This window comes from Mchenga conophoros, linkage group LG1 (genome assembly GCF_057382185.1).
Source record: "Mchenga conophoros isolate Kocher_MC1m ecotype Shallow Benthic linkage group LG1, M_conophoros_male_GT1.1, whole genome shotgun sequence".
In the NCBI taxonomy this organism is placed as follows: Eukaryota; Metazoa; Chordata; class Actinopteri; order Cichliformes; family Cichlidae; genus Mchenga; species Mchenga conophoros.
In genome coordinates this window covers 39,716,072-39,731,237 of record NC_140526.1, presented here as the reverse complement: position 1 = coordinate 39,731,237, position 15,166 = coordinate 39,716,072, and the positions used below count along the sequence as shown (strand labels likewise).

The window sequence follows — 15,166 nt, the reverse complement described above, 5'->3', positions numbered from 1 at the left end:
TGCACGTGAACACCATTTAACTACTAGCAATTACCCGACAGCCACATCAGCCAGCTGTTATCATTAACGTAGTAGCTTGGACCTTAGTGAGATAAAAGCAGAGTAATTATTGCAGGCTGAACACATCCTGCATTTAATGCTGAGACATGAGCCACAATTACTGCATGGAAACATGGAGACCTGGGTGTGTTGCTGGCTGTACAGCTTTACCTGAACTGTGCATAGAGTCTAGAGTGTGGAGAACGTTCAAGCAAATAAAGAGTAAAATACAGAGGACAGCCAGAGAAGAGAGTTTTAGTCCTGATGACGAGGGTTGGCTGTGAGCGATGGATGAAAGAGAGTAAAGGTAAACGGACTGGTCCTCATATAGCGCTTTTCTACTCTGAGCAGTCGAAGCGCTTTATACAAATAATTCATTCACCCAATCACACCATTCACACAAGCACTGTTTTCTAAACTGTTAAGTGCTTACTGTCTAACATTCATACGGCTGCATCGGAGAGTAACATGGAGTATCTTGCCCAAGGATATTTGCCATGCAGACTGGTGGAGCCTGGCATCGAACCACCAACCTTCCGGTTAGTAGCTCTACCACCTGAGCTACAGCTATACATGTAGCTGCCATCACCAGTGTGTGAATGTGTGTGTGAATGGGTGGATGACTGGATGTGTAAAGCGCTTTGGAGTCCTTAGGGACTAGTAAAGCGCTATATAAATACAGGCCATTTACAGCCACCCCCAGAGTCTGCAGGGAGATGTGGACAAGATGTTAAACTTTGTTTTTTCTACTAATAATTTGTGTTTCTTGTTTTGTTGTAGCTGTGAATTTAGCTTTAAAATGCAGGAAGTGACTGGTTTAATTTTTCACTGCTAGTACTGTTTTCACATCTTCTTTAATGTAACATAACTAATACCACAATTTATCCAAAGTAATTCTTTTAAAAACTTTTTTCATAATTTACAATAATTAAGTTACTAATCTTAAACATGTATTATATTAAATCAAACCTATAACTGGAACAAATTGTTGACACTTAACAAGTTAAGTTATTTGAATATGACTTCTTCACTATTGCTTTTCTTGGTGTTAGGACAGGGATAGGGTCAAAATTGCACACTCAGTCAATTAGTTAATGAACACACATCTAAACTATACTACACATTTTGCACATTTTGCATCTTGCACATGTCTTTGTCATGTCTCGTCTATAATATCCTGAAAATAACTTGAACCTGGTATTCAATATCACTGCACAACCCACTTTGCATTGTCTCTGTCCTGTCTTTGTTTATCGTACAGTTAGTATTGTATAGTTAGTAATTAGTACCTTTTTATCCCTTATTTTTAACAACATTTAGCGTGTTATTTATTTGTAATTTCTAGTTTTATATCTCTTGGAGATATATCTTTTATATACTTATATATGCACGAAGGGGGACTTGGGGTGAAACAGCATTTCAGTACACTGTACACTATGTATACTGCTGTATTGACAATAAAGCTCTTGAATCTTGAAAATCAAAAGGCCTCTGCAAAGCCAGAACATCTTACTATTCATCACTGATTGAAGAAAATAAGAACAACCCCAGGTTTTTCTTCAGCTCTGTAGCCAGGCTGACAAACAGTCAGAGCTCTGTTGAGCCAACCATCCCTTTAACGTTAACTAGTAATGACTTCATGAACTTCTTCACAAATAAAATTTTAGAGAAAAATAATCATCCCACAGATGTAATATTATCTACAGCTACTCTTAGTACCATTGATGTTCATTTAGACTCTTTTTCTCCAATTGATCTTTCTGAGTTAACTTCTATAATTACTTCCTCCAAACCATCAACGTGTCTTTTAGACCCCATTCCTACAAAACTGCTCAAAGAAGTCCTGCCATTAATTAATTCTTCGATCTTAAATATGATCAACCCATCTCTAATGATCGGCTATGTACCACAGGCCTTCAAGCTGGCTGTAGTTAAACCTTTACTCAAAAAGCATCTCTAGACCCAGCAGTCTTAGCTAATTATAGGCCAATCTCCAACCTTCCTTTCATATCAAACATCCTTGAAAGAGTAGTTGTCAAACAGCTAACAAATCATCTGCAGAGGCTTATTTGAAGAGTTTCAGTCAGGTTTCAGAGCTCATCACAGCACAGAAACAGCTTTAGTGAAGGTTACAAATGATCTTCTTATGGCCTCTGACAGTGGACTCATCTCTGTGCTTGTCCTGCTAGACCTCAGTGCAGCGTTCGATACTGTCGACCATAATATCCTATTAGAGCGATTAGAACATGCTGTAGGTATTACAAGTACTGCACTGCAGTGGTTTGTATCATATCTATCTAATAGACTCCAGTTTGTGCATGTAAATGGAGAGTCCTCTTCACACACTGAGGTTAATTATGGAGTTCCACAGGGTTCAGTGCTAGGACCAATTCTGTTTACATTATACATGCTTCCCTTAGGCAGCATCATTAGAAGACATAGCATACATTTACACTGCTATGCAGATGACACCCAGCTCTATCTGTCCATGAAGCCAGATAACACACACCAATTAGTTAAACTGCAGGAATGTCTTAAAGACATAAAGACCTGGATGGCCGCTAACTTTCTGCTTCTTAATTATTTCTTCCATTTGCACAACATCTCAAAAAATTCGAAATATCCTGTCTCAGAGTGACGCTGAAAAACTAGTTCATGCATTTATTACTTCAAGGCTGGACGACTGTAATTCATTATTATCAGGATGTCCTAAAAACTCCCTGAAAAGCTTTCAGTTGACCCAAAATGCTTCTGTGAGAATGCTGACAGGGGACAGAAAGAGAGCAGATTTCTCCTTATAATGGCTCCGGCTTCACTGGTTACATCCAGTAGCAAATTTAAAATCCTTCTCCTCACATACAAGGTCTTGAATATTCAGGGACCATCTCATCTTGAAGACCTTATTGTATCATATCACCGTTCCTAGGCTATTTAAAAGTAGTATGGGAGGCTTCAGCTTTCAGGCCCCTCTTCTCTGAAACCAGCTCCCAGCTTAAATTCAGGAGACAGATACTCTCTCTACTTTTAAGATTAGGCTTAAGACTTTCCTTTGTAATAAAGCATATAGTTAGGGCTGGATCAGGTGACCCTGAATCCTCCCTTAGTTACAACAAGACTTCTAGGAGCTTTCCATGATGCACTGAATGTTTCTCCTTCTCCCACCTTTATCCTCTCTCATGTGTTAAGTCACCACTCTGCATTCAATTATGAGATATTATTAATCTCTGGTTCTCTTCCACAGCGTGTCTCTTGTACCGTCTCTCTCCGCTCACCCCCACCTGGTCAGGGCAGATGGCCGCCTTTTCCTAAGCCTGGAGGTTTCTTCCCTTTTACAAAAGGTGCTTGTTCAAAGTAGGCCGTTTGATTGCTGGGGTTTCTCTGTATTATTGTGATTCTTTGCCTTACAATATTAAGCACCTTGAGGTAACTGTTGTTGTGTTTTGGTGCTATATAAATAAAAGTAAACTGAATTGAGTTGAATCAAAATTGCACATTAGTATTTTCCCAGGTTTGACATTCTAGTATCTTGTTTCTTACTACAGGGGTGGGCAGCAACATTAATATTTCCTGGTAAAGTGCTGCCCTGCGGTGGTGAAAGTTTCGAATGCATATTTGAAGAGGATAATTGCCATAAATGTACCACGTATCATAAAAAGGTTCATGTTACCTTGTTATTTTTAAATCCACTTAATCTTGTAGAAGTCGATGAGAAATTAACTGAATATAGTTCAGGTGTCTGAATAAGTACTTTAGATAGTAATAAAAATATGAAAATTATGACAACTTTAAGTTCTTTAAGGCCTTTAAGTTCACTTAACTATATGAAGGCAGCAAGCTTTCTTAACTTTTCAAGTTCAGTTAACATTTTTTTTGTTTGCAATACATAAGAACTAAAAGCAGTGCACAGCAGGCAGCACATACAGTTTAAAAAATATATTTTCTGGAGTTCCAGAGGGTGGCAATATTGGCTAATACATGCACTAATATAAGAGCTGACCGGTAAATGTAGAAATTCAAAAGCAGTGTGTTACATAGTGGAGGCACAGAAGATAAAACAGGAAACATTTTATCGAATGCTATCATTAAGAAACACAAACCTTAAGCTGTAAGAAATCCTGTTAGAAATGCTTTCTCTGTCAGGTCTATTACCCATATACACACTTGTGGAAGGTGTGCATTAGCCTCCACACTCTACTTTAGTGGACTTTAGAAAATGGTGTTGAAAAAGAGCTTTAAAAGAGCTTGATTTAAAAAAGAAGTATTGTGGACACACAGGCTTGAGTAAAGCTGTCTTACTCTCTCAGCAGCGTCTCCTCCCCCTTCTCTCTCTCTCTCTTTCCTTCCTTCACACACTCTCTCTCACACCAGCTGTCACACTTTCACAGAAACTCCATCTCCTCTGATCCGGCTTAGATCTTGTCATTTTTACAGGAACACCCCACCCCCCTCCCCCACAGACTTTATGTCCACATTGTCAAATTGGAAGAGGGAAAATGTGGCTTGAAGTAGGTGATTGGCTGATAAGAGATTAACAGTGTTTATACAGAAAAGAAAGAGGACGATCAATAAAGCAGAGTTAAGAAAAAAAATCATGGAGGAAAGCAGAGAAAGAGGGAGGAGCAAATCTACAACATAGTCACACTCCATAGCAACTGCTGTGTGACTCGGGCCAGCTGGTTTCTATGGCCACAGATCAAGAGATGGTGTGTGTGTGTGTGTGTGTGTGTGTATTAATGCGTGCTTGTGCATTACCATTAAGAACAGAAAACATCTTTTTCCTTGACTACATTTATATTGTTTTTCCATAAGCTGTTTTTGCAAATGTTTTCTTTTTCTTAACCTAGTCTGTGAGGTAGGAATGTGAAAATGAGACGGGGGAATTGGCACATTTATCCAAAGAGACTCAGCACAGCTTTATTTGGTGACAGCATCATTACCTACACTGTGACATGGAATTACAGGGGAAGTCCCTGTTTTAAGCTGTCGACTTAAAGAGTTTGCTTTCTCTCAGATTATGTGATTTGATTTGTGTTTTTATATAATCACCATCATCCATCTGGCACTTCTTGCACATCCTGTGACTGTGTATTGTCGTCTTTAGTGCACTTAAGCAAAAACCCTTGCAAGCGCTCAAACGCAGGAGCTGGGAGTTTACCTGGACATGAAAAAAGGAGCGCACCTGATTTTAAAATAAAGCCCGGTTGTGAATGACTCTGCACTCTATTTCAGGTCTTTTAATTGTATTGCATGTTTCCAGAGGCCCGTAAACTTGTCAGACTGTTACTAAATACAAAGCAGACAAATATTTAAGACTCAGAGCTCTTAGAGTTTTTAAAACATGCTTGAAAAGATGACAGAATGATCTCTTCAGGGAGGTTTTTCCAAAGTTATCATTTACCAGTTTGCCAGTTACCCATTTAGTTCATTCATTTGTGCAGATGTTTTCAGGGGTCTGTAATCCAGAAAATACTGCAAGTTGTTGAGGTTTAACAGTTTCCCAACAAAACTTAAAGTGTGCTGAAATCTAATATCTGCTAATTAATACTAGAATTTCACTCACCACCTCTACCACTGTAACTATGATTTAGCATTTAGGCTTCAGGTTTGGTGTGCTGGCACAGTTAAGTGTTTGATGTCTGACTTCGTCCTTGCCAACTTCAGTCGATGAACTGGACCCATTTACCGTGTTGGTGGTGTTTGGGGCGATTTTAAATGGAGCTGACAAATTTTATGACTTGCTGAGTCATTCAGAGGTTTGAGCTTCAGTTTGGTTGGAATTGTAACATTTTATTAGTCTGATACCTAAAAAGCAAAGCAACAAAACAACAACATAATAGCAACCAGTTGAGTGTCGTCACAGAGGATAGATGGAGAAAGATTACATTCTCATTTCAACCCTCATATATTCAAAACAAAATACTGCAGCCAGTTTTTTACGTATTTGTCAGATTTAAATGTTTCAGATCATCAAAAAAATGTTATATTAGACAAAGATTGACCAAAACAAATACAAAATTATGATTTCATATACTGGTGACCCCTTTAATTATGCCACACTATTAGTGTTAGTAAGGCTTTATGGAATGTATAAATACAGATACATTTATCCATCTGTTACTGTTACACTATGTGTTGCTATCACTGATACTACATCACTGCTAGTAATAATCATAATCAGAACAGTATAGCTGTATTTATAAATGGCACCCAAAGTAATAAATTAAAATATAAATGATGAATTAAGCACTTTCTAATGCCTTAATAATGCGTAATAGTGTGACATTATTATAAAGTGCTACCAATTTATTAAGAGAAAAAAATGTATCCAAACCTAACTGGCCTTATGTGAAAAAGGAGTTACTTTGGACTTTTGGGAAAGCTGAGCTCCGTTTCACTACCTGTACTCGTGTCTCATCATTGTCAGACCTGTTATGTCAAGAAATCACTTAAATAAAAGCTGTGTGACAAAATGAAGGAGGCTGAAAGGTCTCAAAAGCAACACTTCATACAACAATCTAAAAAAATCATCTGAGAAACAAAGACACCAGACAATATTCCTAAATGGAGAAAACTTGGAACAGTGGTGAACTTTCCCACGAGTTGCCTGTCCACTAAAATAAGTCCAAGAGCAACTTATCCAAGAAGAACATCTAATAAGAAAGAGACTGGGCATGAATTGAATGCATGGGAGAGTTCAACAGCTGCTGAGCAAAAAGGTCACTGAAGCTTGTCTCACATTTGTCAAAACAAACATTTTGCCGATCATCAAGACAAAAAAATGACAAAATGGCAGCAGATGTCACTCTTGGACAATAATGTGTTAAAAGAAAACAGTTAAATTAACCAGCATTCTTCAGTTAATCTGACTTAATCGCTCGATGTGTTGTTTTACAATTTGGTTCAAAATTCCCTTTAACTTTCTTAAACCTAGAAAGTCTAACTTAAGTATTTCAGAAAACATGTTGGGGAATGAGAAAGAACATCATGTATGGGTAGAACTTCACTTATTCCAATTCAGTTTCTAATGGCACAAAGTTCAACTCATAACTATGACAAATTCTGGATATGATGTGAACAAAAACACCTGAAAGCTCAGTTTGAGTTTGGTGTCATTGGAGTTTTCTACAGTACCGCTGAGAGAGCTGGGGCTACAGTCATCGTTACTCTACAAGTAAAACTTTGGAAAATGATAAACAAAAACATTTTTGGGGAAAATACTGTCTACCTTTTCTTTCTCCCCTAGATATATTGTATATGTCATTTTGTTGTTATACGTTTTTTTCATTCAAAAAAAAGAAGTTCTTTGCCCTCGTAAACATGAAGCAATCTTTTTGAGTAAAATGTAACTTAAGTATAAAGAAAACAAAAGGTTTATTTACTCAAATCATCATTACAGCTACAGAAAAGATTTCGATGTCAGTAGATTGTGGTCGAGTTCTGCTTTCTTACCCGTCCCAGTTCAAGTACATAATACTAGCTACCAAGGCTGCTGTAGGACAAACATCTCAAGATCTCGGTTTAAATAAATAAATAAACCTGGGTAAATTCCCAGATGATTAAACATGCAACTATTTTGCTGGTAGTAACTGAAATAAGTTAAGAAAATCAACAGCCTATGTATGCAAGATAATTCATAATTTTATTGGGGGGATTATATTGGTTGGGTCCGATTATTGGGGGGGGCACAACCCCCTAACCACCCTGGAAATTACGCCCCTGCTGAAATGAGATGTCGGTAACACTGCTGGTTTTGCAGTTAGCTCTTGTTAGCCTGTATTGGTGAAGCTGTCTTCGAGGTCGGTGATACTTTGTTGGACTGACAGTTGGTAATTTTTAGGACTCTCAAGCCTAACATTAGCTGTTGTATATGAAGTGATCACCTCTACAAAAGCAGAATTTTCGACAGTTTGCTGTTTTGGAGCATTGAGGAGGAAAGAGAGGAAAGTAATTGTTGCTCCCCATCAGTCTATCTGCGAAGGGCCATTTCCAAAGAAGTCCAAACATTTTGAAGTTCATCATTCTAGAGTGAGAAAGATTATTCACAAGTGGAAAACATTTAAAATAGTGCACATCCCAGCAAATTAATCCAAAATCAGCTGTGCAATGCTTAGAGAAATTGCAAAAATCTCAGCAGCTACATGTTACACTGTACAAGCCTCAGTTAGCATGTTAAATGTTTAAGTTTAAGACAGAGTGAGTATGGCTTATTTGGAAGAGTTTTCAGGGGAAAGTCTTTCGTGCTGAAAGAACATAGCACGGTGCATTAGGGTTGCACAAACCCCAGGAACTGGAACAATATGTAACAGCAATAAAGTGCTTTGCCAAGTGGACCACTGCAGGTGAAAACCAACACAACATATCAGCACACAGCATTCCAGCTTTCAAGCACAGTGGTGGAGGGGTGATGATTTGGTTTGGTTTTGCACCCACTGGACACTTGAATGGACCAGTCTGTGTACTGGAGTCAGATATGAGCCCATCTGTCCAACAACTAAAGCTTGACAGTGATCCAAATAACAGCAGCAAATCTACAACAGAATGACTGAAAAAGAAACTAATCGGTGTGTCGCAGAAGCCCGATCACAGTCCAGACCTCAACCCGATGAAATGTTGTGGTGTATCCTTGAGAGAGTGGTGCATAAACAAATGCCAACAAACTTCAATGAAATGAAGCTTTGTTTAAAACATTGTGTAAAACCTTACATTTGAAAAAGCCAACTGTCCGTCTGTATCTGTGCAGGTCATGTTTTAACTGTCAGGCTAAGTCAGGTGGGAGGGTACCAAGCAAACTGGTGTTGACTTGGAGTTGCAAGTAAATACCAAATAATAAGTTTGCACTGCCAGATTGATTATTTCACTTTGACTCTGGTCTCAGCGCTAAGTTAAGCTAATCAACTCTAAGCAAAAAAGTTCTTGTACTCTTTGATTTGATTTTTGATTGCTAATTGGTGTCTTTTGGTGCCTTTGAGTAGAGTTGGAAAGATGGATATATATACTTTGGAGACCTCTGTGATGACTTGTGAAATGGTAATCACTCCGGCCAAAGAATGTACTTCTCTAAAGGCCCCAATCAGCCCCAACTATTAGGCTTCATGCAGGCATTCAGTGTCCCTTAAAATGACCAATGGCCTTGGCCACCTCCCAGTGAGTCTTTGCAGGCCACTATACTGTGCTCCCATTTTTTCACTGGCTTTCTTCGCCCTGCCTGCTTTCTTCACAGGCAGAGCCGGGGGCAATTCAAATGTGGCACAGTGTGAGAAAAGCGTCCTCTGCCAATGGCCTTGGGTTAAGCTTTAAAAAAAGCCACACAGAAGAAGGCAAACAGCCACAGCACAGCAAGAGGAGGACAAGTTGCTTCCCATCTGCCTCTTGCTGCTGACATACTCCTAGAACTATGGGAGATTGAGAGTAGGGGTTGGAGGGGGGTCTCATAGACATACTGAGGCCATTCACTACACACACAAAGTAAAAGTAGGGACGAAGAAACACTGGAAATTTACGGGGGATGGAGCATGGCACGATATGTTCATTAGCTCGCACCCAGAGGACATCAGATCACAGCTGAGTTAGCAGGGCAATGTAGCGCTAAGCGTTGTACGCCATTGCCTGAGGAGACAGTAAGACACAGAGATGCTAGTAGATAGAGGAGCAGAGACACATACAGCCAAGACCTGGGGTGGGGGGAGCCACGTGCCATTACACTGCCTCAGGAAACCACAGCATTTAGCCTCAGCTTTGTTCTTTAGAACTAACCTCCTTCCCTCCCCACAAAAACGCATGATGGCAAACAGAACATGTCCTACATCTTGGTTCCACCTCCAACCAACACGCAGCCGCAGGTGATTAGACTTACAGTTCCTCTCCTCTGTGGCTTTGGCGGGGATCTCCTCCACGCAGTCGGCTGGAAACCAGCCCACCTGGCCACGGGCACTGCCCTCCCAGAAACCCCCCTCTCCGATGCTCAGAACTGGACCAAGTGGTAGGAGAGAGAAAATTGGGAAAGTTAGAGGACAGTGAAAAAGGGACATGCTTTTTACTGTACAGATAATAGGACCCTCAGATCATTTAATCCATTTAAAGCAAAGGCACCAAAGGTATGTGCTTATACAGACTCATGCAGAGACTTGTGTGTGGACATGTCTGTGTTTTGACTGACCTTTTTTTAAAATGTTGCTATCTCATTATCTTATCTTATTGTCTCCATCTCTCCTCCACCTTTCTGTCACCTTTTGGTTTCTGTCCATTTTTCCAAGTGAATTAAATATGCAGTTCTTTCTCGTTTCCTCTTGCCTGGCGGCTCCATCTTCATCACCCTTTGCCAAATGCTTCCGCTGTCCCTCTTCTGCACATGTCCAAACCATCTCAGCCTTTGTCTCTAAACCACTGAATCTCAGCTGTCCCTCTGATGTAATCATGTCTAATCTTGTCCATTCTGGTCGCTCCCAATGAAAATGTCAAAATCTTCACCCTGCCACCTCCAGCTCTGCCTACGGTCTTTTTGTTAGATTTAGAGAATGACTGAATGAATGAACTAATTCAGGACGTTTGTAAAGCCACAGTCTGGATCAATTAAATATTCAGACCTAGAACTTGACCATTTTAAATGGCTAGACGAGCACATCAAGTATAAATATTATAGAGATCTTGTGCATTAAAATAAAGTTATTTGACTTGAAGAAAGTTTGGCTCGACAGGATGAGTTTGCAATAAAAGCAAAGCTTTGTAAAACTAAATCTTTGATTATTGTAGACAAATACTTTCTCTCTACATTTAAAAGTAGAGACGTTGCTGGTTTGAAAGGTCACAGTATTCCACGCAAACATTAGTAGTGGCTTAAAACATTGATGTGTTGGGCTGGTACACATCCTGTGTGATTGCTTACTAAATAATGCATTTTGTGCTCATTCATGCAAACCACAGAGATGAAGCGTCTGACTTAACATGTGCAGATGAAGATGATGTTAGTCCCCTGCATCGCCACTCTGTGGAGTCTAAATACAGATGCATCGTATCTGATGAAGTCATTTTCATCAGATATGGTAATTCGCTGTTTCCAGCTGTCTCAGACACAATTTTAAAATAAAGGAATCGGTTTTTTTCTTGTCTTTTTTCAGTTTTAGAATTCAACATTTGTTCAGTTAGGATCGGTGGTGGGCTGTAACCTCTACTCTGCAGCTCATTCTTATATAAAGGAGTTAAAATTTTTATAATATTTAACATTTGCAGTCATTTCCAAACATTCAAATTATACAACACATGGTTCATTTTATACTAATTTCCAGCTCCATAATTTTTATTCTTGGTCTCTTATTGAGTAAGACTTCAGACTTAGCTCTGCTCTACACAGCAGAAGATACAAGCAGGTGGGTGGAGCTTCTGTGCTCACAGCCAGAGCCTGAGACGACCATATTAAAGAAAAAGCTTGTTTTCACTTATTTATTTACTTATTTTCGGCCATGTTTAAATCGACGGTACTTATATGACCCCTTTCTACTCATTTTGAGCAGATGTATTTTCTACTGCAAAACAACATAGAAATGTAAAAATACAAATAATTCAAGTTATTGTAGTAGCTGGTGTTGCTCGTGTCAGTGGGACTCAAACCGACGTTAAACAATGTGCTCCGCTGAATGTCCACTAACATGTACTGTACCTCGAGGGCTGGTGTCCTGCAGGTTTTAGATGTGTCCTTGATCCAACACAGCTGATTCAAATGGCTAAATTAGCTCCTCAACATGTCTTGAAGTTCTCCAGAGGCCTGGGAATGAACTAATCATTTGATTCAGGTGTGTTGACCCAGGGTGAGATCTAAAACCTGCAGGACACTGGCACTCAAGGCCTGGTGTTGCCTACCCCTGATGTACACGTTCACATAAAGAAATAAAGGCTGGCCTGTAGTAACAGTCTGGTCAGGCTGTTGCATAGATTTCACTTGGCCTGTTATAAAAGAACTGCTCTCCATTTACTGATAATGTGTGTCGTAGCAAAACTTTGATATTAGCTTAAACATTTTTCGCCCATCTCTCTTAACTACTAACTGTATAACAGTGTTTGGATTATGCTCACTTATGGATGTCAGACAAAAGGAATTAGCATTAAAAGTCTGACTGCTTCAAATAAAGAGATACTACAGTTGAGGTAAATAAAAGCCACAGTCACTAATTTAAGAAATACAGTGATTTGACTTCAGACGGACCCAGCAGTGGTCGTATGTCTTCCGTTGCAGTTTCACACATGCTTCAGCAGGTGTAAGTGTGTATGTGTATCTGGAGCTTAGAGTCAGATATGACAGGCGGGCTGATCTTGGATGGAAACAATTACAAATTCAGAACAAGTCATTTAATAATTTGCATCATGTTGGACTTTTCTTTGCAGTCAGGCTGTGCTGCTGCTTGCTCTTATGTTTACTGGCTTTTGTGACTTTTAAGGAAAGACAACACACTCAAAGAAGGCAACGGAAATCTCTGTGGAACAGGAAACCTGCCATGTTATTTTAAAACAACATTTCTATACACTCAGCTTAGACATAATAGAATAGAATAGAATTCAAATTTATTGTCATTGCACATGCACAGGTACAGGGCAACGAAACCTTTAAAAACATCAACTCATTCAAGAATAACCAACCAACAGCCAATCCTGTACAGATCTCCCCTCTTTTCTTTTTCTTAAATCTTTCTCCATATCCGAGTGTTTCGTTGTTTAACATTAGTCCTCCAAAACAGACCAAATGTACACTAGCTAGCAACACAGGCCATGTGCCAAACTACAGCGAGAAGCAGCTTGTGTATTTGCTGTGTATTTGTTCAGATGGTTGAAATACTAACTTCAGAAATAAACTCCATCTATGTTAGTCTAGAAATTCCCCGTCTCACCTTTGACCCTGTCGCCCTTGTAGAGGTTGATCTCCCCCTCGGCCTGGGCTGTATACGAACGAACCACTACGAAGTGTCTTCCTGGAACTGCACTGTACAGCTTCCTTCTGGTTCCAACTGCCTCTCCACGACTGCTGGGGCTGGAAGAAAGAAAAAAATGTTTTATATGAAGTGGGTATAAGGACAGACATACCTAATTCTACAGGTGTGCAGGAAATTGTGGTCCTCGTGATGTATTACATCACACATGTTGTTTCTTTAGTTAAAAAACTAAAAAACTCACATGTGAAAATGCACGTGATTTAAATTATGCACAGGCGGTCTAGAGATTACCAACTGATATAATGGTACAGTTGTAAAAAGACTCATGTCAGCAAGTAACTCAAATATCACTACATTATTTGCAACACAAGAAAACAGGGAAACATACAGATGGTGCGGTCGCACACTATGGAAAAATGTGCCCACTGTCATTTAAAAGCTACTTTAGGAGAAACACTAAAGGTTAAGAGGTAAACAATATTTTAAATACATGCTCAAAAGTATGAACAAATCACCGGAGGTTACATGAAAAACAATAACGGCAGAGGCGACACTGGGAAAGCTGCTGGCGTGTGTCCCACACTGGTAAGTGGAGCAGAATGTGGGCTGGCTCTGACCCACGGAGCTGCAGTGGCTTCCAGGTAGGAGGCCAGACTCGCTAAAGACCACACAGAGAGCTAGCCAGGATTTGGCAGTAGTACAGAGGAATAATAACAAACTGCTAAATTAAGACAGCTAAAAATCTTTGATGTGCGTATCAGCGTGACATTTGAACAATCGGCTCCTGCAGAGATATCACTATTCTGCACTGGTTGTTAAATTTGAATGCACAAAAAAAAGGGCAGCATTTATATGTGAGGAGATGGGACCACAGAGAGAAGAGTGGTTGGTGCTGGTAGATGTGTCTGACATGATAACACAGTGCCACATAGTGGGCAACCTTTGTAACCACATCCACGGAGCAGAAAAGGGAAATAAAAGTATGATACTACTATTGACTATTTAACTTGCCTAATTGAGGTGCATGAAGCTGTAAAATTATGTAAAGTAGACTTTAGAGTACAAAGAGCAAAAAACAGTTATGACAGGTGTTTTCATTTTAGCATCTTGCACTTGCTCACCATGTGAGAGGGTAGCAGTGAAGGAGAGGCTATAGGATAAAACCACAGTGAAAGAAAAACTAGGAGTGCCGGAGCGATAGATTGAGAGAGAGGAAGGAAATAGTTTTTTCAAGTAAGTGGGTCACCTTGTCCTGTAGACTGTACTCCTCTTCAAACCTTCATGGGCCTTTGGAGAGCTAACCCCATTCAATACCTACTGAGAGTGCTCACACATTTTTCCGAGGGAAAGCTGTGGACCAAACTGCAACTGTGCACTGTAAGTGTCCTGAAACACTGTGTATACCACCGAGAGGCCGATACTGTAGTATTCAGACACAGCAGTTCACAGCTGACATCATGACTGAATATCACAGAACAACTTGAGCTCGCTGTCGATGATTAACGCAGTGCTGTGAAAAAGTATTTGTCCCCTTCCTGATGTCTTAGCTTTCTGCATATTTTTCACTAGTAAATATTTTAGATCATAAAACAAATTTTAATATTAGACAAAATGAAATGTTTAAATTAAGGGGGGAAAGTACCTTAGTGTCCCTAGCTCTATGTGAAAAAGTGTGACAAATATGCCAAAAACTAGGAACTTTTTCACAGCACTGTGGTATTTAACACACACCCTAAATCTAACAGGCATAAAAGAGGACGACCCAAACGCACCAGACATACTAAGCACGGTGTATGAGTGTCGTCTTCTCTTTCACAGACTGCTGCATGAAACTAAGAGTCCAAAATAAGTTACAAATAGAGTTGGATGTCTCGAGACCACTTTTACGTCTTGCTGTCCCGGTCTCGCTGTCTCAGATCGACATAGTGGTCGGGAGATTTGGAGTCAACAGTATCCATGACACACAACGTAACGTTCGATAATGTGTCATGTGCAAAATCATCAGCTCTAAGCGCCGTGCTTACGGAGTGCTTTGTAGTGAATCAGAAGAGTCGACTGCCATTGAGCGAGAGCCGCTCCTCACTTAATTTCCTTTCGCTGCTCAGCTCTCACACAGTGGCTCAGCTATGCTCCAATCTAATATCATTGTGTGAAAAACAGAGAGGGTGATGGACGCGACAGTCAAGTGGAGCGTGCGTCTGTCCTCTCAG

At 39.9% G+C, this 15,166-nt stretch overlaps 1 protein-coding gene across 1 annotated transcript in view; it reads right to left on the bottom strand.

Moving 5' to 3' along the window:
• shank2b (SH3 and multiple ankyrin repeat domains 2b) overlaps window positions 1-15,166 on the bottom strand; it is a 300,073-nt gene that overhangs the window by 85,322 nt on the left and 199,585 nt on the right. The window contains exons 13-14 of the mRNA XM_085277877.1: window positions 12,915-13,054; window positions 9,893-10,006 (exon numbers count right to left, since the gene is read on the bottom strand). Coding sequence (XP_085134003.1) covers window positions 9,893-10,006; window positions 12,915-13,054 — 254 coding nt within the window. The remainder of the gene's footprint in view (window positions 1-9,892; window positions 10,007-12,914; window positions 13,055-15,166) is intronic.